Genomic DNA, 25,426 nt, shown 5'->3' on the forward strand with positions numbered 1-25,426 from the left:
TGCAAGTGGTACTCCTGCTTTCTCGTGTAGTTCTACAGCTAACCTCCTCTGAATTGGACGCCCCTGTTTTATCCGACGCACTCTATGATCATCGAGAGCCATTGCTTTACCAGTTACTATGGCACGAGCTGCACAAAGATGATCTTTGTTACGAATCGTTATTATGCTTTTTTTCAATTTTGTGTGTTTCCGATAGTTAAGTACCTTGTAAGATTTACCCCGGCCCGTTGGTGATTTAAGAGCAACAATGTCAATCGTAAAACTCTCATCCAATCTCAACCCCTCGTCCGACTGCAACACTTTTGCAATTTCCGAAAGTATCAAAGAAGGGGATTGTTCTTTGAGACTAACGAGACGCGTGCTCAAAGGTTTCTTAAATCCTGATGAAGTGACCATGACGCGCATTCGATCTCTAACTGGATCATCGAGCTTACATTTTGTTTTGACTTCAGAAATTGCTTCTTCAAACAAGTTATCTAAGGCATTCATGCAATCTTTTAAAAGGTTATCTGAGTTTGTTACACTACTGACTTTAGAGGAATACGCACATGCATGGGCACCATATTTCTTAACGTGTTTTTCCAAAACTAGTTTTAGTTCGTAAGACAGATTGTTCGTTTGATTATTTTCTTGGGCAGTGACTTGATCTTCGGGAGATGAAGCATTATGCAAGTCTTGATACGTTTGTCTTTCTTCGTGTTCATCAGAGGAGCGTGAGGGATGGAAACGTTCTGCGGAACCGATTCCATCAGCGACGTAGCTTAACAGTTTTGCTGTCTTCTTTTGGAGACGGATGACCTTCTGGAGATCAGGATTCGTCCTTTCTAACTCTCGATTTGTTCTTTTCAACAATTTTGCAGTCTTTTTCTGTGTTTTTCTTAATGTGATAGGATCGATGGGACGTTTCTTATTACTGTGTTTAGTCTTCCCCATCTTAGTCGTATGTGAGTAGTAGCAAGGTGTAGCCACAAATCTATACTTGGTTCGAAGCACTCGAGTCATGTGTTAGCAATTGCGAAACATCAAGCACTTTCTTATTATTCATGAGTCATTATCCCCCTCCCACATTTCATTCTTTACCCACGTCTCAAACGTATTATCTATTGGCTCAAATCTTTCTCGAATTTATCATCCTCATAATAAAAATACATACAGAACATGTTTGAACTTACAAAATTTTTTATTGAAAAAAATCAAAGTCGTAAACAAATCATGCAATTTACAAACTTATCAATAAGAAAGTTTAGAGATGCAGTTCATTTGTTCATTTTTTGTGATGGTTCGTTGTCGTGATTCATCTTCTTCTTCTTCACATATTCCTTATTCAAACTGACTTTGGTTTTCTTAGGTCTTGGTGGCTCAAGTACTTCAACATCATCATCAGTCATGGTGGCCTTATCTGCAGTAGCAACGGACCACTTCGCCTTCCTCTTCTCTAGGTTTTGCAATGTAGCAAAACTTGGAGATTGATCGCCCCATTGGAAAAAGCTACAGTTCTCCCTTTCTCCACACTTGAAAAACGGCTTCCCTGGATTCTTTTGACTCTTCGAGATCCAAAGGGTAGCAGGCATGAGATGATCGCATATTACTATCTGTAATATTTTGTATTCATCGAGTAGCTTTTCTTCTATGTTTGTGAGGTAGTCGTTCATGTCTCGTGCAGGTGTGAAAAATCCACAACCAGCTTTTTTACATTTTATATATTGCTCTCCTTTCCTGCTTGTAAACAATTCCAAGCCAGAGGACTCAGGGCAAAAACATTTGTAGTTTTCCAAAGACACCATGTTGATGAATAAGTAAAGATAGAAGCTTTAAAAATTCGTGAACACTAGATGGAGTGAAAATCGTTGGAGTGAGGGCAATGAAAGTGAGTACGCGTACTTATAAGATTGAAGTCACGTGTTCTTGATGGGTGCGGTAAATGTAACATGATCCTGAAACCATGTGGAAGGATGGTGTGTGTGTGTGTGTTGGGGGGTGGGGTGAATTGAAGTATTGAATCGCTGTTGTTAACAAACCAACGAAAGAATGTTGATCCTATTGTAAAAAAAAATCAAACACATTGATTGGATTAATAAAAAAATGTCACTCTAGCTGTTGGAAAATTCACTGTGATACGAAAAAAAAAAGTGCTCAAAACATGTTGGTACTTTTCATACAGTCTCTCAGGGAATCAAGAAGGAAAAAATGTGCTTACATAGATGAAGAAAAAACCCCAAACCTTAGGGAATAAAAAACGTTACTTAGATATGTGAGTATCGGAAGAAAAAAACCAAGCACACTAGAGTCAACATACCCACGCAATGACGCACAACACACAAAAGAGCAAAACAGCGGTACCTATAAGAATGCAACGGAAAAAAAAGGGTAATTACCTAAGGATATGGGTAGTAGGGTGTAATGAAGGATGAGGGGTGAGGAAAATCGTACTTCTTACTATTCTTTTCAATAGAATTGTGCGCTTGTTCTTACCTAGAAATCGTAATGAACAGAATTGCGCATACAATATTAAGTGTATAACTGACGTTGTGTTGGATACGAAAACAAAACAAAAACAAAAACAAAAAACTATATTTGTGTATATAGCAACTCAAAAAGTAAACTATGCACGTCTCTTACTCTGTAAAGGCACGTAATTAGAAAATGGAATGGAATGCGCAAAAAAAAAAAAAAAGCCCTATTACACATGTAATGCCGGTTTTTTAGATTTTCACACTTTTTTTTCTTTCTTCTAATTTCATTGTAAAAAAAGAAGGGTAAGGCGTATGGGTTTCTTAAAACAAAAACTATTGGCGTCATCGTAACTTAGAAATGTAAACCTCAGTACGAAGAAATTGAAAAAAAGTGACACTTAGTGATAGGTTTGTATGTGTGTGTGAGAGAGCGAGTTTGCGTAATGAAAAACAAAAGCTGAAGGATACTTCATATGGAAAGGGTGAATGCGCAAAAACACTTTGTACGCACAACATTTCTTAGGTTTCCTCACATGATTCAGATTAATTTCGTTTTCTTCGTGCTTCGAATTCGTGGGAAAAATGTGAATCGTGGTACAAAAACTATTAGAGTCATGGTAATTTAGAAATGTAAACTTGAAGGAAAGGAAATTAAAAAAGTGTCCAAACTGATGTCAGTTACACATTGTGGTGGGTGGGAGGGATATTTGGTTAAAAGAATCCCATTATAAGATACCACGTTAAGTGTACCCTCTCGGACAGTTGCAAAAAGATGTCTTCAAACACACGTCCATCGAGTAAGTGATCTCAAAGTATCATCTCTCTTATCGTCAAAACTCTTTTTTTTTTCCTTATCACCTACTTCAACTTACATGTCTTCCTCTTTTTTTCTTTTTTCACAGCGTGTGCTACTCCACTTTGTGGAGGAAATGTGAAAATATTCTTAGGGCTCTGTGGGCACATGCTTTGTCATGCATGTGCTCACAGAGCATTCGATTTGGACAAATGTCCAATCTGCGTGTAAGTTATTCACTTTTTTTTTTCTTTTTGCTTACCAGTAGATAGAAAAACTTAACAGTAACTTAATCTATCAATTTTTTTGTCTTTTTTTTTTCTGTTTGTAGTTCGGATATTTCAGTGGTGAGTGTTGTGATGGGAAATAAAATGCCGGACCCAAAGCTTTTCGACGCCATGCATATGGCGTCGAAAATTGTTTTCGATAAAGAAAACAAGGTAAGAACATCTGATTTTCCATCATTGATCTTAACTATTGATGTAATCACTCTTCTTGTCAACTTGTGTTTCAGTGAAAACAAGATCCATATCAAGTCATGATACAAAAATTATTATGCTATTTACTATTTACTATTTTACTATTACTATTTTACTATTTACTATTTTTATACCATCATTTATGTAATTACAATGTAATATTAAACATTTTTAAAAAACATATCCTGTGTTCTTACTTTTTCTCGTCTACGGGAAGGGATAAACAGGGAATGAAAAATATCGTTCTTGCATGAATAAAAAAGCCAAAATTTTTTTGCGCGCGAAAACAAGAAATATGAATAAATTAACCTTTTCGATAATTTATACAGAAATTAAAAATTCACCACGAAAGTGATAGGGGAGGGGGGTGGGTCCAAAGCTGTGGGTATAGTAGTAATCTGTCAACATCCGCTTTAGGATGATGCATGCGGTTCATTGGTATTTCCTCGTCTTTGCGTCTAATCTTTTGATTTCACTTAACTTCCAGTTGATGTTGTTGAAGCTGTATGATACTACTGAGTAATGCTAAGGTGTTGATAGCATGGATCTTATTGGCTGTGTTCAACTCACTCTGTAGTACAAATCTGAGTCTTCGATAGTACTCTTTTCTCACCTTTTTTTCATCTTTGAATGCTGTATTCCATCACTTTCATCTATGCCTAGGTACTTGTAGGTTTTCTCTTGTTCAAGTTCTTTAATGACTGTGTCAATATCGAGTTGAATATTCGATTTCTTTGTCAGTTTACCTTTCTTGAAAGTAGCTTTGGCACATTTGTCGAGACCAAATTTCATGTTGATGTTAGTATCCATGGATGAGGGACGCGCTTTTCTGTAATCAATCCATGCTGTACTGAGGTTTTTCTTTCTTTGCTTGCAGTCTTCAAGTCATCATCTTATTTATAAGGAGCTGATCTTTGCATCCATAGGACTCTTTTCTACATCCTTTTTGCTCTTTTGCTAATAGTTGATTGGCCTCCAGATGATGATAAATCCGACTTGTTATTATGGATGACATGAGTTTATACATGGTACAAGGGCGCTAGGGCAAAAATTGGTGGATTTTTGGCCGTTAGAAACTGTTTAAACTGTTACTTATGTCTGTTCTGTTATGTGCTGGCTTGATTTTTTCAGTTTTCCCGTCTATATACGCCAAAAATACTGCTTTCGTTTCAATGCGGCTAGGTGTGCCAGACCAAAACTACCCAGAGCCTTCTTAAGAGCATTTCTTTCTTACTTTCCTTAGTTTTCGCTCGACTAATACATGTAAAATAAAGTCCGTCGTATACATGTTTAGTAACATGAATTCATTGCATTATCGTTTCAACTCCTTCTTACACTGAAGTATCGTGATTTATAGATTTTTTAAACAAACTACATTTTAGTATTATATTTTCATTTCCAAAGCTGACTAGTTTCGGTGATATCAAATTCATATACGAGAGTTTGGAAAAATTCTATTAAGCCGATTTGGAGAAAAAACGAAGTATTTAATTTATTTCGGACCTTATCAAAGTTGTAAATCATCATTTGTTATAAAAAATGTATTTTTGTAAACGTTGTTACCAACATAAAACTCATAACGTTTTATATATAAATAAAGAAGAAATCCCGTTCTTTATTTTGTATGAAATTCAAGGTTGTCGAGTTATTATTATTAGATTGTAAGCAAGACAAGTTTTAGTAAAGTTATAATTTTTCCCTTCGAAGGCCGTTGCTTAAAAACTGCTCCTTAAAATTTTTTTCTAACTTCCGCTATCTAAAATTAACGATATGCACTATAACATATCAAACTTTTAAAGCAATTGAAGATTCTTAACATGGTGAAATAATTTTTCAAAATGACAGCCACTCTCTTGCCGTCGCTTGTGCTCTGTTGGTTTTCACATTTCGCTGTCGATTGTTTACAATCCAAAGGTATAATTATGCATGCATTCGTTCTTTTCACACGTATGAATTTCACGATTGTTCTTCTGCACAGTGCAGTGTGTATTTTTATAACAAATGAACATAACATGGAATGAGCGTCCTTAAAGGACTTTCAATTCATTCATCGATCCTAATATGAATGAAAAACGGCTTAGCTTCTTGATATTATTTATAGATTTACCTTTGACATTTCCCAATGCAAAGACTAGTAGAATAAAACTTGAAGAAATAAGTTTGCTTCCATGCTGAGGTGACTTTGGAATTTTGAGATTATATACGTAATTAATTCATGGCCTCAGTGAAATTACGCTTGAAACAGACATCTGCCGCATGGTCACGTGACAAAAATAAATTTTGCATAGAATTTAGTAAAATGTGTTGAAAATCTTATTTTCTTAAAGTTCATAGCAAATTGAAAAAATTCCAAACATTTTGAGCTTAAAATTTTTAAATTTAAGAAAGAGCACAAAACCAACATGGTAATATCGTTAATGAAAGTGTTATAAGTCTAGGATAGGTAAGCGAGTGGTGGGCTCGATGCCCATCTGGAACTCGGAAAAGTTTTCTGAAATCCCTGTCTCCTTACATTTCCTTCATACTCATTCTTTTATACAAAAAAGTACTTCTCTTCCTTGGAGCTGTCCGGTATCCTTGGATCAAGGATTGCTAAATTAACAACCAGGTCCGATAGGGAAACCGATTATTCCCAAGGTCTTGAATATGCAGACCGAGGCCGTGTAAGGGAAAGGAAAGGATTAAAGGTTTCAAATATGATAAATTGGTTTAAAGCGGCCTTTTCGTTATGACGTCGATAGTATTCATCAAGGCACCCAACATATTGCAATATGAAAAAAATGTATGAGAGCGTTTTCCAAATATTACGCGATGAATATTTTCATGGACTTTTACTATCATTTCCAGCGTGTCAACTTTATATCCTCAAAATCGGGACTTTAATTTAGTGGATTCAATATTTTTAGTAGCTAGAATATAGGTACGAATATAGACACTGTCCTTATTGAGTATGAATCAAATTGTGACTTTCTTTCTAACGTTATGGATTTTTTGATATGAAGCTAAATGACCCCATTTGTTGTCAAAAGCGATAGAAAATACCGATAAAAGCGGCATTCAAAAAATCGCCGAACGATTTTTTTCTAAATAAATTCACTAAAAGATTTATCTTATACAAATATTCTCCTTTAATTTCATATGCATTGAAGTGTTTTAAGGCAGTCAAATAAAAATAAGTACGCTCACAAATAAAAGGAGGCGACAAGGAATAACACGGAAGTCAACGTGAATAATCAACATGCAGCCGTGAGCGAAAATAGTTGTGAGCGTACTTATTTTTATTTCATAAAAAAAAGGCCGCTTTAAACTAATTTATCATTTTAGGATCCTTTAATCCTTTACTGACATTCTGTGAAAAGCGCTTGCAGATCGAGTTATTCCAGACAAAGTTGTAGCCGTTTCAATGCGGCCAGGTGTGCCAGACCCAAACTACCCACAGCCTCCTTAAAGTTGACTTGTACAGCTTGCAAGATTAGACAGATTACAGTTAACTGATGCCGTTAGTTTTAACATAGAGCCATTGCGACAATGTCGACAATTCTATTCGGCTAATTTACTTAGAGTCTTGTTAACCGCTTTCAAGGCGTGCTTACCAGATTATCGTATTATTTTTACTGAGTTAGTGGTTCAGAAATAATTCACTCGATTATTAAAATAAAGTCCGTGGTATATATGTTTAGTAACATGAATTCGTTGCATTATCGTTTCAACTCCTTCTTACAAGTATGCGGTGACATTTCCATCAGACATGAGGTCACAGTTTTACTTGTTTTGTGATTTATAGATTTTTTAAACAACTACATTTTAGTATTATATTTTCATTTCCAAAACTAGTTTCGGTGATATCAAATTCTGCCTCTGATTTTAAGATTGTTCAAATTTTCTCGTCTTCTTTTAAAGCTTTTTTTTGTGTTGTTACAAAATTGTTTATACGAAAAACAAATGCTAGCTAGAAATTAGAAGAACTTTTCATTCATCTATCTTAATACGAATTAAAAACTTAATTAGCTTCTTGATATTATTTACAGATTTACCTTTGACATTTCCCAACGCAAAGATTAGTAGAATAAAACTTATCAGATGAAGAAATAAGTTTGCTTTCATGTTGAAGTGAGTCTTGCGATTTTAAAATTAATTCATGTAGCATCAGTGAAATTACGCTCGGACTGACATCTGCCGCATGGTCACGTGACAAAAGTAAATTTTGCATAGAATTTAGTAAAATGTGTTGAAAATCTTATTTTCTTAAAGTTCATAGGAAATTGGAGGTGAGGTGTTTAAATTGTAAGATTTAATAACATATACAATAATTGGTGACTTTTATTTGCATTTCTAATCATTTTCTCCTATTTGGGATTGGAGCATAATATCAGTAAAGACATGCATATTTTATTATTGTTTTTTATCTTATAGGTACGCTTCCAAACCAAAAATCTAGATAGAAGGCTCCTCTTCCAGATTTCAGTTATGTAGGATATAGATTTCGGATTTTTAGTTGTGGATTCAATTCAGTTTTACTTTTGCACTAGTCAAAGTAAACCCCCACCCCCTCCCCCCCCCCCCCAACCGGGGACAGGGTGGAGGCAATGTGGGGCATGAGATCACATATGACAAGCAACGATGCCCAAGGGAGTGGGGAGAAAGTGAAGATTTTACTACTAGTAGTATGTTTTTATGGGGGGCACTAGGTAGGGGTTTGGTCGGGATCAGTTCAATAAATTACTCTAGAGTAGATATGAAATGACAGTTCTGCATCACTCGAGTGAGGTTCCAGTGAGGTTCCATTGAGGTACCCCCCTCTCCATCAGGGTCCTTATAGAGGTGACGTCATGGCTATTCTTACTACACCGTGTTTTTAGTCATGTCTGTTTTTAGTTTGCTGGATTGTATTATAGTTCTCGCAGCACCTGCTTGAATATTGTCCTTTTTATTGTTGAACAAAACAACAACATCTTTTCCAAACAATCGATGCTCTTCTAACAAAATCCCTATTTTGAATACTGATGGTCTAAGTATTTTTCCCTAGAATGATTATTTATAAAATAGAGGACGTCTGAAGCCTAATCTTTAACGCATAAATACATTTATGTTACAAAATTTCTCTCAGGGGCTGCTATAGCGCAGGCGGTAAATCGCGAAAATTCATCTAAAGATAATAAGTTCAAATCCTAATGTTAGGTAATTATCCAAGCTCAAGACTTAGGTAAATATTACATAGTTTAGAATAAGATAAATTAGATTAAGGCTAGCGCATACCGTCCTACGCTTCAGGAAGTCCCTTTTTACGGTTTAATAAAAAAATCTATTCCAACTTGGATTATAAGAAAAAGGGCAGACGTGAATGCTGAAAGCTTTATTTAACCGCCTACAGTGCAAGAGTCTATGTTATCAAGATTCTAAAAATCGGATGAGTTGTTTTCTTAATTATACAGAAACCATTTCTTTTGTTCGAGATTACATAAGATTTGTTTAGTTATGATAATAAAAAGTTCATAAAACAATCTTTGCGTTTTCTTTATCCAAGTACGGAGATATAAAACTAAAAACATTAAAGTTATGTTATTTCGCAAAAGGGACTGCCTGAAGCGTAGGACGGTATGCGCTAGCCTTAATCTAATTTATCTTATTCTAATTCATAACTTTAATTAATGTTTTTAGTTTTATATTTCCGTACGTTGCATGGTGCCAAATCTCTCTTCTCTGTTCATGACCAATTTAAATATATCTAAAATATTTTTGGACATTTTTAGCACATGAAAGAGATCAAATTTGAGTTTTCAGCAATGCTAAATTTAAACAATATACTATATAAAACGATCATATTACATTTAATTTGACTAAAATGTTAAAGATATCGAAATTGTATAGTATTTTTTTAAATTATAGAACTTGCACACATTAAGCATATTTTTGGTATAAAGCATACATTTTCTGAAAGCTTATAGAATATGGATTTTAAAATGTATATTTACATGTAATATACGAGAAATATTTGGCCTCATAGGGTGGGAAATTTGGTGTTTAATCATGCCCCTCTAGGTGGGGCGTGTTCCAACATTTGCTTAGTTCATTTTTCAAATGCCCCACCAATCCTCACCCTGTCCCCGGTTGGGGGGGGGGGGGGGTTACTTTGACTAGTGCATTTGTGCTCTAATATGCTTATCTTCCAATATTTTAATTAGTCTCTTAGTAGCTAAGGGGAGTAAGCGTTGCATGACAACACTAATAGCGGCTGCGAAAGTGACTATATGTAATGAGTGTGATGTCAAAGAAGGCATTATTAGATATACAGAAATTAAATTTTCTGGAGCAGTAAAAAACCCTGTATAAAACATCATTGTCTTACTCAGGGTTTATAGAAACGGGGTTTAAACCTTGATATCTCCATGCATCACTCAAATCATATAAAATTATTTTACCATTCACTTAACGTTGGAGAAGGTGAGTCGGCTTTCCTCCTGTTTTTCCTCCTTACCTCATATTTTTAGATGACCTCGAATGTTGAGACTAGCTCATAGGTTTCCAGTTTTCACATATGGAAGTACTCCGCATCAGAATGCATGCACAAGAAGCTGAGTGAAGCTAGTAGGCCAGAAGTGTATTTTTTGTTCTTTCTTGGTCTGTCTATAAGGAAGGCAATAATTGAGAGGCTTATAGTTGAGTTGCTTGCTGAGTATGATCCAGACAGAGCTAAGGCGGTAGGGCATACTGGTCCTCTTCATTGATTTCGTAAAAAAGTATTTGTCTGTCTTGCTACTGAAGAACTTGAGCATGGTTAAAGTCAATGTAGTGATGTGTTCAAGAGTACTGTTTGTAATAACATATTATAATGGGTTGTCTTAATTTGTTCTTGGGGTATTTCTTAACTCCTTTGGCCTCCACACACAAACCCTAAATCTCTCTACATATCATTTCTGCAAATTTATACCTATCATCGATTTTTTATTTATTTATACTTCACTTTGTAATATATAGTTAATTATTTTCAATAGAGTGAAGGCATTTAACCTGTGAAATGAAAAAAGGCTAGTCAATGTGTAATAATCAAATTGACACAAGAAAACAATGCAATTAAGGGTCTACTAAAGTGTATTAGTCTAATGTCTATTTCACGGGTTTAATGACTTCACTCTACAGCATGTGAATAAATTTAAGTCTTAAGTCTGATTTTAACGTCGGTCCTTCTTCTAGCGTCTGCAAACAGACACCACTATAATAATTAATCAAGCAATAACCACAATAACAACAGCATCAACGATGCCAGCTATTTGTCCAGCGGAAAAATACCCTTCAAAAGACAAGGGGAAATACACATCTCTCCCTCGATTCTAGGGTAAACTGACGAGGTGTATTGTGTTCCAGGTAAACAACACCACCTAAGGTATGACTAATCAAATATGACCACAATGCAACATGTTCGCTATCTCAGAAAAGAGTTGTGTAAAGCTGACCAAATCACAGATTACTGTGAGACCCTATGGTAGGTGTTACAAGATCTTTTCTTTCTTTTAAAGCTGTAATATTCATATACATGGCTAACCTAATACAAGATTCTTCTAATATTTATTTACATGTATGTATATATATATCCATTCTAATACCTCAGTTTTGAGTTCTGTTTTTCTTTGTGTTAGCCTTAATTGTGCATACATTATTCAGCACTTACAGTAGAGCAAAACTCTTAGAATCCTAAGGCAATTGTATTTTTTTATTGGTATACATTTCTCACATCATTACCCTTAAGTGCTGTACCAATACTAAAGAATGTATTACAAGCTATTGAGGATAACACAGAGCAAAAGAGTACTCAAAACTGAGGCATTAGAATGGATATATATATATACACATGTAAATAAATAGTAGAAGAATCTTGTATTAGGTTAACCATGTATGTAAATATTACGTTTTTTTTAAAAAAGAAAGAATAAATCTTGTAACACTATCATGTAACACTAAGCACCATCTTCATTCCCACAAGTAGAAAAACCTTTCTGCCCATTTAACTCCTGGAGTACTTTCAAAAATGCAAGGATTATTAATGCAGGGGGGAAATCTACTGTTCCAACAAACATGGCTGCGCCACAGAGGACTCCGCTGGATCCACTAGTATCCCAAGTTCCTTTGCACGGTTATTATTGTTTTCTTTGGCTTTCACTGGTTGATATGAATCTTTTTGTAAAAATATTTCTACCACTAATATTACTTATACTAGGATCTGTACTGAACCTGAAACTACTCAAATAGTATTTCAGTATTTTGACAAATATCTTGAAGAATTTAGAAATAGACAAGACTAAAGGTATGACACACTTTACTTAAGTGACAAGTTTACCTGTTTGAGTAAAAAAATGTTATAAATTTATAATCTCATATCTCACTCACAATGCATTCTGGGATACTAGTGATCCTTCTCTGACTGCTCCATGAGTTTTTTTTTTATATTAGCTATTTTGAGGTTGAGGTGAAAAAAATGGGTCAAGTTAGCAACTTGTTATTACTTGGACTGGATAGTTTAAATCTGTTTCAGAGTATACCTTATCGGTAAGCATGTACTGACCGCAGGATATAAATCTTTATGGTTGATACTTACAAGTTTTTCAAGCTTCGCTTCAAGTCCACCGTCACAAGTACCACTCATTGTTAAACTAGCACTTTTGAAAAACAGAAAGTAAACAAAGCACATTAGGGCACTCTGCTATTTCACAGATTGAATTCGACTTAAGAGCATGAATGGAGTTTTTTGGGGCAAATTTGGAATCGTAATAGGGGATTTCAGGTAATGTTCTTGAAATATGTAAATCAGTCCCTTACTGGACAAAAGTAAGCTTATATACCAGTAATAACCTTTCCAGAATTCCCTTGGATGACCAATATGAGACAATGGTTTGAAGTCGAGACTAAACTTGATTCTTTTAGTTATCAAGTTCAACCTTGACTTGAAACCATTGTTTCATGATCAGTCAAGCCAATTTAGGAAAGGTCTACATATGGACCAACCTTTTGATAAACAGAAAGCAAAAAAGGCATATGTTTTCGTGTGCTCTACGTCAGGGGACAGGTATTCACAGATTAAATTTAAAAGATTGGGGGATCCAGAAAAAAAATTAATAGGTTATAGGGGATTTCAGGTAAATAGGCCCTTTGCAGTTAACGGTCACATGTCTGTACTCGTGAGCCATCATTATCCTTTTGATTATTTTAAATTGGTGATTCTTTTTAGCTACTTGTAAAGAACTGAATGAAACAATGTGTAACCAGTGTGTTATGAAATGCAGTTTTATTACGATCTCTCGAAACAGGTCATAGAAAGTTTGTTTGCTCACCAGTATATAATTTCACCCATGGGAATCAAGATGTTCATTCATTTGCTCTCAGTGAATTTATCAGTACGTGATTACTGAGCTGCAAAGGGCCCATTGTTGATGAAATATGTAAATCAACCCTTGCTGGACAAAAGTATATTCCAATAATTCGCATTGATAATAGAATGTTGAGATCTTTTTGACAAATATTGAACAATATCTGGCAGAGAGCTTAACAGACAACACAGGCTACAAATCATTTCAAAATAAAGTATTTCTGGTCATTGTACATTTTGAAATAATCTTATTCCAGCAAGAATGTCAGCTTACAACACGCAGGGAATGCGGGCCATGGAAGTCTTTAGTTTTGGCTCGATAAACGTGAGAAAATATCTTAAACCAATTCTAAATTAATGGTCCAATGCCTTGGGTTATGAAGCTTTAACACTGATATTTAGATAACATAGTATTAGATTCACCTAAGAAGGTTTATTAATGTTAACCGAAGGATTTTTTAAAATGTTCTTTTTTGAATGTTATCTTTAGCTTGTTACTTGACTAAATGCTTGGCTGGTTGAATCAATACAAGAAGACCTTGAACGATATTTAATTTAAAACGTATAGAAAGAATAATGAATAAATAATATGCCTAGCATAGCTGACCTGTTTTGCAGCTCTTTTCAAAGTTAAATTGAAGAATGAAATATTTAGCGGGTTAGTAAATCTGGACAGGACACCCACGACATCAAAATAGATATCACGAGACTGTTCGTTTCGGTCCAAAGGTTATGTGTTTTCCAGTCCCTTTTGCTTTTGTTATATATATATTTACATTTTGTGCTTCCCCCTCCCCCCCGTTTTTCTTTTCGTTTCCCCCCTGTAGAGTGTGTTCATGCCAGCCATGTTGGTTTGTTAAACAAAAGAAATTTTTTCCCTTGGGAAATAAGTTTTCTTGTCATGCAAAAATAAAAATAATATTAATATTAATAACTTAAAATTTCTATAGCGTTAGTATCCGCTAGTTCCATAACGCTTTACAGTTTTTTTAAATAAGAACATTCAACTTTGTTTTTAAATTATTTTTCAAAATTGTTATAATATTATAAACGTATGACAATGATTCAATTAATTAAATTCATAGAAAAACACTTTGCAATATGACGAAAAATTAACACTTTAATATCATTAAAAACATTTACATTTCATCAAATTCAATAAAAATCATTTATTAAAACTCAATAGTAAAATTTTAGTATAAAATAATAAAAGTCGATTAGATTAATCATATGCCTTCTTGAAAAGCCAGGTCTTCAAATCTTTTTGTAGAGATAGATGTGTACTGGACCTGATTTTAACTGGCAAGGAATTCCACAATTCAGGAGCAGCAAAAGAGAAAGCTCTTTTTCCATAAAGATTGAGATTGTAAGATGGTTTACATAACAGGTTTAATGATGAAGATCTCAAAGAACGAATAGGGACATAGGATTTTATAAGGTCAGAAAGATAAGAAGGAGCACTGTTGTTTAAAGCTTTATGACGTCAATAAAAGAATTTTGAATTCATTACGTTGTTCCACTGGCAACCAGTGTAAATTAAAAAGAACGGGAGTAATGTGCTCATGCTTACGAGAGAAACTAACAAGTCTTGCTGCAGCATTTTGCACATGCTGTAGTTTATTTAGGGAAGTTTATTTAGAGAAGTCATCAGTTGCATTGTTTCTGGCACCAACATGGCTGCCGTGTACACTCTGCCTTGCATGGTTGGTTTTATGCTTAATTAAGAAAGAAAAAGAAAAGGACAAGGGGAGAAAAGTCCTTGAAAGGAAATTGGAAAGAAATTAAACAAATAAATACAGGTAAATCACGAAATATTTTTTTCAATATTTCATTCCATTTTGTTAACATTTGTCGTGTTGACAGTACTATTATATATCAAAAGGTAACTAACTAGAAAAACCTATATTAAATAATTAAATATGATATAATGTAATATTAAGATATTATTAGTATATGATTATTATATAATGATATTATGACAGACATACTACATTTAAAGTCCTTCAAAACCTTGGCCTTGTAATGTGGATCCTATCGTTCCATGCATCATGTTCGACCACAGAGAGCACAATTTAGATTATAGTGAATGGTGAAAATAAAATCGAAATAATTAATCATTTTTTTAAATTCGAGATCAAGATAATGTCCTCCGTAATGCGAAAGAGTAAAAAAATGTATATATGTTACCAAGTCTTCTCTTCTTCCTCGATGCCGGCACTACAGTAAGGACACTCAAACCTGATGAACACTTCAAGTTTTTTGTCACACTCGCTCGTGCCATAATTAAGGCAGTGAAAAAAACTCGGTCCATACACTTACGGTAAGGAGGATTGAGCCGACGAAGTTAATTAGGCTATTTATAAACGCACTTATTCTCCGTACTTTGGTTATTTAACTAGCTTCATTGTTGCTTGGTTGCATAGGGGACATCTCCTGAACATCGCCGCCATTCTCGTTGTTCTGTTGACGACAACGCTTTATCACATATATTGCAACCGCTATTATAACAATAGCAACAGCAACACACCCAAATGCGATGCCAGCTATTTCTCCATCCGTCAAACCTTTTTCATTCGAAAACAAAGAAGAAAAATATGAGTCTGAGCTAAAAAATCCAATAAAGTCTGTGAACAGGTCCTAAAGGGAAGAGCGTGGGATAAAGAAAAGACATACTTTTGATCAATTAAAACTATCAACAAACTATGGACGAGTGGATTAGAGCATTAGTTGATATGAATCTTGAAACCTCTTCTTCCACTACAGATATTAGCATTGAATGTTACATAATGAAATAGCATAATAACAATCAAGGATGTTGTATTGTAGCGGTAGTGGACTCACCTCTTATCTCTCTATGATCTCAGGTTGGATTCCTGGACTTGGCATGACATGTGAGTAGAGTTTGTTAGGTCACTCCCATGATTCGAGGATTTTTCTCCTGGGTCTAAATTGAGTTAGATTCCTAGACTCAGCATCACATGTGAGTAGAGTTCATTAGGTCTCTTTCTTGGTTTGTGGGTTTTTCTCCGGGATCTCGGGTATTCCTAGTTCCCTCCACATAAAGTAACACACGCTAGCCATGTCCTGACTTTGATAAGCCGCGATATCTTTCCGCGATAAATATGAGAGTTTTTTTTCATATCATGTCAGCACTACAGATCTTTTTTGAATTTGACAAAAGAGGTGTATGGTGGCCTACGTTGGGCACCAAAAACACCGTATAAAACATGATGAGCAAAAGATGTTTGTAGGCAAGCTTTTGTTCGCTATCTCAGAAAATATCATATTTCCTTTTTTTAAGAAAAAAGAAAAGATTCATGTAAAGCTAACAAAACCACAGATAACTGTGAGACCCTGTGGTATTTGTTTTTTGTTTTTTTTTTTTTTGTTTTTGTTTTTTGTTTTTGTTTTTTGTGGGGAGTGGGGGGATGAGGGGGGCTGCTAAGTAGTCAAACAACAATCATAATTAACCTTTTTCTGTGGAAGTCGTCGTTCCATTAGTTGATGTATTCGTGCTTGATGCAGTAGTTGATGTTTTCCCTGAAAAGAAAATTACCGTCATTTGGAATAAATACTGCTCCTTTGCAAGGTTCGTGGTCTTGGTCCAAATGCATGATAATTAACCTTTCTCTGTGACTTTGATCAGCCAAAAAAAAACTTTTTTCTTTTCAATATCATGTCAGCACAACTAAATCTTTTATGAATTCGTCAAATGAGGCGCATTGTGGTCTAGCTTCGTTACCATGTACCAACACCATATAAGGCATGATGAACAAGAGTGTTGGTACCTAAGCTATAGACCACAATGCACCATGTTCGCTATTCCAGAAAAGATTGATGTAAAGCTAATCAAACCACTGAAAACTGTAGTATTTATCATTTGTTTCCAACTGACGGTCGAATAATAAATATTATTAACCTTCTTTTGTTGGGGTCGTCGTTTCTTTTGTCGGGGTCATCGTTGCTGTAGTTTCTGAAACCGAAAGAAAGCAGTTTATCTACCTCAACAACGATGACAGCAACAATAACACGAGCAACAACAGCAACAACAACACGAACAACAACAGCAACAGCAACAGCAACACGAACAACAACAGCAACAGCAACGACAACACGAACAACAACAGCAACAACAACAGCAACGACAATTTACTAAATGTTTAGCGACAACAACAAGACAACAAAAACAACAAGAACAAGAAAAACAATAACAACTACAACAGCAACAACAACTTTTACATTAACTTGGAAATTTCTCGCGCGAAATTGGCTTAGAACCATTGTCGATTTAACAAATCGAAGTCAGTTTTCTATGGCTCTCAGTGTACCGTAATCGAACAGGAAATGACGTTATACGGTAAAAAAAACAAATCAAAGTCAGTTTCCTATGGGTAGTCCCATAGCAGACTGACTTCCATTTATTTAATTGATGTTCAGCAACACTACAAAATCGGTGCCATCACTGCAGTCATGGGTTACATCTGCACATTGGGTTTTACACATTCAAATACATGTTTTCTATCCCACACAGGAACTTCTTATCACAGTTACCCTTTCAGCTGAAATTAGACCAAAACTAAATAAAATAACAACATAAACAAACAGTGACTACAGCAATACCGACAACAACATGGTGTTGCTGCTGTCAATGCAGAATGAATCTGTAAGTAATCATACCTAACATCAAGTGTTCGCATCATATACTGAAAACGTTACTGATATTAGGTTTCAATGACAAAAAACTACACTCAGTGAACTTTTGTGATCAAACATTGGTGCAGTAATTTATTCAAAGTAGATCTTGTTTTGCTGTTTGTTACATGTCTCAGTAAACGACAATAATGTTTAGCGCAAACGTTACTATAATATTAATACTGTTAGGGCACATCTTGAATGTATTACACGGGACATACAACAGTCATATCCACCCACGAGCCTGCACAGGCTCTCTTGGGAACAATATTGAATGAGCTCATGAAAAAACCTTAGGGTGACGCCAACACTAGCTTTTGAATTTCAGTCAAAATGGTCACAATCATTCACGTAGAAGAGTTTCACACACACACAAGAACGTAAAGAGCCATTCAAAACTGGGAAGAAAATTGTACTTGCCGTTCTTCTTATATTGGAGTATAATCGTCTCAAATGGAGTGTGATAGTCGTCCTCTAAACAATCAAAGAACTTTACAACACAATGTAATTCGGTGTTGTTGAGAGAGACTGGTGTCTTTTCCAAAACGAAGACGACGCTGCTGCCGTTGACGTACGATAAATTCATGTGCTCCTGACAGTAGACTTTATAAAATTTATTACTGTTATGATTCACACAAGCAAATTCATTCTTTGATTGTGTGATGTTGACCGCTTTAACAACTTTATTGTTGAATTTCAAGTAGACGACCTTTGACGAATTGCATTCAAGTCCGTTTTGCGGGATAGGACAATTTAAATGTATTCTTCCACCAACGTTGCCTTTAATCCTGCCTGTTGGGTCGAAAAAATCCGCTTGAATCAATTAAATGAAAACGATGTAAAATACGGGATTTTAAAATACATATGTCTCGATAGTGCAGGGGTAGCGGAAGCTGAAAATCTAAAAAATTACAACAATACCTTTATAATAACAGTAATAAAAATCGAACCTATGCATTTTTATTACATGGCAAGGTATGATTGGTCAATTTGCGGTCCATAACTTACGTTACGGACCGAAAAATAAAATGGTTCACTGAGTGTACATACTTATGATCTTTTAAAACATTCAAATCTTCGTTATAAAAAATATTTTCTGGGAAATCTTAATAAACTAGACGCATATCTGCGTGAACTCGGGCTTCATATTAGAATATCGAACGGTTTTTTAAGTTTTCTAACCTTCACATAACTATGCAGCTTTGAGGATTTCGGTATACTTCGACAAACACGTTTGTGGACAAACGCCTTTAGCTTTCTGCTCTTGTTCGTCAGATGTTTCAGAGTTCGTACTGGTATTCTACTGGGTTCACGATCACGTCTATATGCACGATTATGCTTATTTGACTCAGATAAGATAGTTCATTTGATATCAGATCCCTCAATATAGCGTGGTTCACGATAAAATGTTCACAATCATTCACGATAAAAGGTCGATTCACTCGTAAAATTCGCGGGCCGACCCGTTCCGGAAACGCTCTACATCTTTTATTGTGGGTCTACCGCGAAAAGTGTGTGCTTTTATATGTGTCTTGAGCGTGTTTGACTCCATATTATTCATTACTTGAAACAGCGACGAGTCCTTCGCAATATCCGCCATCACTCAAGCTTTTGCTCATAGCTGATTATATGCATGCGCATAGACTTTGATTTGACGCATGCGCCTTAGGGCTTCGAGGGCGATTTGTGACTGAAGAAAAAAAATAACGAAGCCCAATTTATACCTCGCGCATTTCTTCGAAAGCCCGAGTAATTATTAAAGATAACCAAGAGAATATTAATATTCTCTTGATATAACTGAAAGTCACTGGCATTTAATGTAAAACTTATCATAACAAGCGACAACTCTTTCGATCAAGGCTCTACACGGCACTTGTTGAGCGATTTTGAACGACTAGAAAAACTAAAACAAAAACTAGGTGAGACTACGAACTATAAAGGGTGGTGAATAGCGACTAATCCAGTGAATGAAATTAACTCGTCTTCGTAACATGTTACCTGTAAAAGCAAAGCTAAAGATATACAAGACTGCCATACTGCCAATACTGACCTACTGTCACACAGTATGGCATCATTGTCGTGCTTCGGATAGGAGAAAGTTGGAGCGTGTTCAGGAGCGAGCCCTAAGAGCTGTGTACCGTAATAGGACTAGTGATTATGCAACACTTTTGAAATGGGCTAACCTAAGTACTCTGAACGATCGTAGATTACAAGATATAGCTATACTTATGTATAAAGTTAAAAATCGTTTAAGCCTTTCCTATGTTACTGACTTATTTAATCAGTCCAGTTGCAGATATAATCTTAGGAATTCTGACTTCATCATACCAAGATTTAATAAACTAAGATTTAATACAGTCAATTTCGGAAAACACAGCATAAGATATCTCGGACCAGTCTTATGGTCTAAGCTTAAGAGGAACGTTAAGTCATTAGATACCCTAAGTAAATTTGAGTGATAATTGCCAAAACTGCCTCTTATGCGCTACCTAGTAAGCGTATCGATCTGAGTATCGAACACATATTAGGATCAGTTGGGGGTGGGAATTATCTTACAGTTACTATGGGGTCGGTGGGGTAAGGATTTAGCTTGTAGTTTACACAAAAGTGTAAGAATAATGGGTATATTTAGTCGGAGGGGTGGGATATTACCGTAAATTAGATAATTGTAAATATCATATAGGGGTTGTTTTAAGGGTTGGAAACATGGGATAAGATTTTTATTGGTTTTATAGGGTTCTAGATAGGTGTCCCCAATTAGTTTATTTAAATAAGCTAGAACGACATGACACAGTAATAAAGTTTATTATTATTATTATTATTATTATTAAGAAAGTATTACAAGAAGAAGAATTAACGTAAATTTGTTATAATATCAGTAAGCTTACAACGTCGAGTTTGAACTTATCTGAATTCATGATTGGGTGAAGAAGCCAGTTGTTTATTTCGTTAACGCCGTCGATCTTTTTATTGCTTCACCTCTTTTTAATCTCAATCCCTTGCCATATGATAAATATCTTATTAACCTCGTTTGCACGGTCCGCACCGTAAGTTATGGATCCTCGTTTTTTCCACTTTTTTATCGCCCGCGCGCTACGCGCTTGGGCCATAAGGCAGTGGAAAAAACTCGGTCCATAACTTACGGTACGGACATCGCACTCGGTTAATAAGAGCTATATATTTCATGTGAACCACCAATATTTAATGGGGGCCAAACCCCCAAAAATATTCCGTGGGGGGGGGGGGGGGGGGGGGGGCGAGAAATCCCCCCGGTTCCACCACCCCTGTAGTGTGACAGTCATACAACGAAAACGACAATGACAATGATAATGACAAAAACAATAATGATGATGATGATGATGTCTGATCATCATCATCATTATCACCATCATCATCATTGTCACGATGGGGGATTTTCCATTACTGCATTCCCTCCGTAAGAATCAACACGTGAGTTAAGTGCTGTATATTGTGAATAGTGTGTGTGGATCCGAAGCGAACCTCACGGAAGAGCCCGCGTACGTAATATACGTACAGGAGTGATGGTTGTAAAATATATGCATGGTCATACACAGCAATTGTTTACAAACCTCGAAGTTTAATCGTTCGAACAGGTCCTGGACTAAGACTGTCGGTAGTCGGATTTTTGTATTTATACGCACAGTAAGTCTCACAATTATTGAGTGTTGGTGGAGGATTCATGATAACGAAATGGGCTCGATTATCATCTTTGGTCAAATATGACGTCACCTGTGACAGGCATATATTATACAGCCAATGATCTTCATTGCAAACTTTGGTACCATCGTATGAAACAAATTTAGTTATAGTTGTATCAGTAGTATTTCTCAAGTAAAGAGTAACAATCAGCTTTTCTATTGGTTGCTTAGTGTCATTATTTTCATTACAGGAAAGATCCAATGGTTCGTCAAAAAATCCTGTGATGATGGAACCTGTGGATTGAGGGTTATTGGGCAAATGAGATTTACAATATTTTATCTATTTATTTATTCATCAGAAAAAATCTGTTAACATTTGGCCAGCTGCGATTTCAAGCTCACGCCCCTCATGTGAGCCCATACAAATTATGTCTCAAAAACACGGTTTTTGGATCTTTTCTCAAAATAATGACTATCTAGGCAAAAAACAGAAGTGGATTCAGTTAATTCAACTATTCACGGACTGTATTATATGGTTTAGATTGAATTCTATTGAAAAAACCACCGTACTTTTTGAGTTGAATGTACGCTATTGGACGTATTTTACAAGAGAAAATGCATGACATAACCGGGGTCGAGCTAGAAAATCGTCTCTCCTTGATATAAAACAGAGTCTGTTAAAAAAACAGAAGTGGATTTGAAAACCCCGGGCTTTCCTGAACATTTTGGCATATAATTCATAGTGAATTTTTTTAAATTTAGAACCGTAATCATTGCTGATTTTATAAGCTCATACTATCTGTTGGCCTATACATTCGCCTCTTATGGTTTTTAGGTTTCGTAGCCTCGAAAACACGCGCTAACTACTAGTTAGCAAAAGAACAGAAGATTTACGGGTCATTTAGGATGTTTTGTCAGGCAGTTTACTTGTGCTATATAGATTTACTTATAAGAACAACCTTTTGCTTTGGAAAGAGAGGAAAAAGACCGAAAAGAGCAAATATTCCAAATTGCATGGGCAATTTTTTCCAATGTAGATTTTTCCAGTGCTAACAATATCAAATGACCTGGTAAGATGGACTTTATGGTAAACTAGACGCTCTGAGAGCGCGTACTCGGGCTACAATAGGAGTAACTGATACAGACTGTTTTTTGGGACTTCTTTAAAAAAACGGAAGCAAAGCCTGCATGTGGCTACTGTTATTTTTTCAGACCAAACGGCATCACAGGAAGCCCATACAAGCTTTGAGAGTTGGTCCGGCAATGTATGTCTGACATTGGTCAAATATTTGTAAAGTTATAACAGTTTTTCATGTGATCACGTGACTGATGACGTCATATGTCAAATGATTAGCACTGTGTGTAAGCAATGTCCGGCAATGTATGTATGTCCAAGTTTGACTGACAGTGGTCAAATATTTGTAAAGTTATTACAATTTTAATGTAGTCGCGTGGTTGATGACGTCATATGTCACATGATTGTCACCCGTGTGTAAGCAATGTCCGGCAATGTATGTCTGTCCAAGTTTGACTGACGTTGGTCAAATATTTGTAGAGTTATTACAGTTTTAATGTAGTCACGTGGTTGATGACGTCATGTGTTAAGTAGCCACAAAAATGCTTCTTCCTGTCACTTGGCATCGAAGTAATTATAAGAAAAGGCTTCTGGGTAATTTGAAACCACGTGACAGCTCTTGAACTACCTGTAGTAAACCACGTGATCGCTGGGATACCTGTGATTTCCAAAACGCTGCACGACAGATTGGCAAAATGGTAAACCTAGACTCGGGCTTACCCTGCGGCTAGCCCGAGTAATAATATGTCGACATGTTTCTCCCAACATCCCGCGTGCTCTATTTCACCGGTAGAGTCATAAAACTTAGTCTCTAAAGTTCAATGAATAACAATGAAATAAATTAAATCAAGTGAAAAAATGACAATAAAAGCGCATAACAATGAGAATCAAGAGAGAAAACGACAAAAGGCAAAAGAAAAAAAAAATAAATGAAAACTTTCGCTCTAATAGAGTCTGATCGTTAGTTAAGTTAGGAGATGACAGGGAAACGTTGTCTTTTACAACTAGTTTTCTTATTAAATTGTAAAAATACCTTTTTAAAATTCAATAGGCACGTGCCCTTATAGCTTTGTGTTTTCCGACAATGTTATGGAAATGCCTTGTGATTGACGTCCACCAACGCCTCTCTTCGTTGCGACGGAAACAATAGCTAGAGGTCGCGTGTGATTGAGAATGGCGGTAACCGCTTTTAAGGCGTGCTTACCAGATTATCGTAAACGTTATTAGTTAGGGGTTCAGAAATTATTCACTCGACTATTCAAAGAAAGTCTGTCGCTTTATGTCTAGTAACATGAATACGTTGCATTATCGTTTCAACTCCTTCTTACAAGTATGCGATGACATTACCATCAGACATGAAGTCACAATTTTACTCATTTTGTGATTTATAGATTTTTTAAACAACTACATTGATTTTAGTATTATATATTCATTTCCAAAACTAGTTTCGGTGATATCAAATTCTGTCTCTGATTTTAAGGTTACTCAAATTTCCTCGTCTTCTTTTAAAGCTTTTTTTTCTACAAAATTGTTTATACGAAAAACGAATGCTAGCTAGAAGTTAGCAGAACTTTCCACAACTGAATTAAAGGACTTTCAATTCATTCATCTATCCTAATACGAATGAAAAACTTAGCTTCTTGATATTATTTATAGATTTACCTTTGACATTTCCCAATGCAAAGATTAGTAGAATGAAACTTATCAGATGAAGAAATAAGTTTGCTTCCATGTTGAAGTGATTTCTGGAATTATGGATCATATAATTAATTCATGGCGTCAGTGAAGTTACGCTCGCAACTGACACCTGCCGCATGGTCACGTGACGAAAATAAATTTTGCATAGAATTTAGTAAAATCTGTTGAAAAACTTATTTTCTTAAAGTTCATAGCAAATTGAAAAAATTCCAAACATTTTTGAGCTTAAAATGTTTAAATTCAAGAAGGAGCACAAAACCAACATGGTACTATGATATCGTTAAGGGAAAGTGGTGGGTTCGATTCCTATCTGGAACTCAGAAAAGTTTTTTTTGAATTTCCTGTCTCCTCTCACATTTCCTTCATACTCATTCTGTTATACAAAAAGTACTTCTCTTCCTTGGCGCTGTCCGGTATCCTTGGATAATGGATTGCTAAATTAACAACCTGGTCCCATTATTCCCAAGGTCTTAAATATGCGGACCGAGGTCGGGTAATAATTCTGGCCCTCCATCGCTAAAGGATAGATTGTATACATCCGTCGCCATGCATTATAAGTTAAGCATTAAGCTAACTTTGGATAAAATTATATTTATTTAATCTACTGGTCTTTCCTGAGATTCCATGTCAAGTTTGATCATCAGAAAATTGGGTTTAAAGTTGGCTTGCATAGCTTGCAAGATTAGACAGATTACAGTTAACTGATGCCGTTAGTTTTAACATAGAGCCATTGCGACAATGTCGACAATTCTATTCGGTTAATTTACTTAGAGTCTTGTTAACCGCTTTCAAGGCGTGCTTACCAGATTATTGTAAACGTTATTAGTTAGGGGTTCAGAAATAATTCACTCGACTATCAAAATAAAGTCCGTCGTATATATGTTTAGTAACATGAATTCGTTGCATTATCGTTTCAACTCCTTCTTACAAGTATGCGATGACATTTCCATCAGACATGAAGTCACAGTTTTACTTGTTTTGTGATTTATAGATTTGTTAAACCACTCCATTTTAGTATTATATTTTCATTTCCAAAACTAGTTTCGGTGATATCAAATTCTGTCTCTGATTTTAAGGTTATTCAAATTTTCTTATCTTCTTTTAAAGCTTTTTGTTTTACAAAATTGTTTATACGAAAAACAAATGCTAGCTAGAAGTTAGCAGAACTTTTGATAACTGAATTAAAGGACTTTCAATTCATTCATCTATCCTAATCCGA

General features: G+C 35.5%; 2 protein-coding genes, 2 long non-coding RNA genes and 1 pseudogene across 5 annotated transcripts; 1 reads left to right on the plus strand and 4 right to left on the minus strand.

Moving 5' to 3' along the window:
* Positions 1-1,161: 1,161 nt before the first annotated feature.
* Positions 1,162-1,967, minus strand: LOC148906166 (uncharacterized). The gene has a single exon (XM_089039150.1). It carries the CDS (start codon positions 1,782-1,784, stop codon positions 1,257-1,259), a length of 528 nt encoding a protein of 175 aa, XP_088895276.1. The 5' UTR covers positions 1,785-1,967; the 3' UTR covers positions 1,162-1,256.
* Positions 1,968-3,026: 1,059 nt separating this feature from the next.
* LOC148906167 (uncharacterized) lies at positions 3,027-3,812 on the plus strand. Its single transcript, XR_016121555.1, has 3 exons — positions 3,027-3,473; positions 3,578-3,686; positions 3,761-3,812. It is a non-coding gene; the product is annotated as an uncharacterized LOC148906167 (long non-coding RNA).
* A 325-nt stretch (positions 3,813-4,137) lies between these two features.
* On the minus strand, positions 4,138-4,755 carry LOC148906168 (uncharacterized; annotated as a pseudogene).
* A 10,544-nt stretch (positions 4,756-15,299) lies between these two features.
* Positions 15,300-17,128, minus strand: LOC148906169 (uncharacterized). 2 transcript variants are annotated; one of them, XR_016121550.1, is made up of 3 exons: positions 17,003-17,128; positions 16,555-16,623; positions 15,300-15,647 (listed from the first exon to the last, which is right to left on the minus strand). It is a non-coding gene; the product is annotated as an uncharacterized LOC148906169 (long non-coding RNA). The 2 variants fall into 2 exon arrangements; XR_016121551.1 differs by lacking the exon at positions 15,300-15,647 and adding an exon at positions 15,912-16,027.
* Positions 17,129-18,118: 990 nt separating this feature from the next.
* LOC148906170 (uncharacterized) lies at positions 18,119-24,251 on the minus strand. Its single transcript, XM_089039417.1, has 3 exons — positions 24,172-24,251; positions 21,366-21,728; positions 18,119-18,567 (listed from the first exon to the last, which is right to left on the minus strand). The coding sequence occupies exons 1-3, from the start codon at positions 24,239-24,241 to the stop codon at positions 18,119-18,121; spliced, it is 882 nt and encodes a 293-aa protein (XP_088895543.1). The 5' UTR covers positions 24,242-24,251.
* Positions 24,252-25,426: the final 1,175 nt, after the last annotated feature.

The sequence above is a fragment of the Actinia tenebrosa genome, unplaced genomic scaffold (assembly GCF_029948245.1).
Source record: "Actinia tenebrosa isolate PJP-AT-01 unplaced genomic scaffold, QUT_ActTen_1.0 PGA_scaffold6__47_contigs__length_16458017, whole genome shotgun sequence".
Classification (NCBI taxonomy): Eukaryota; Metazoa; Cnidaria; class Anthozoa; order Actiniaria; family Actiniidae; genus Actinia; species Actinia tenebrosa.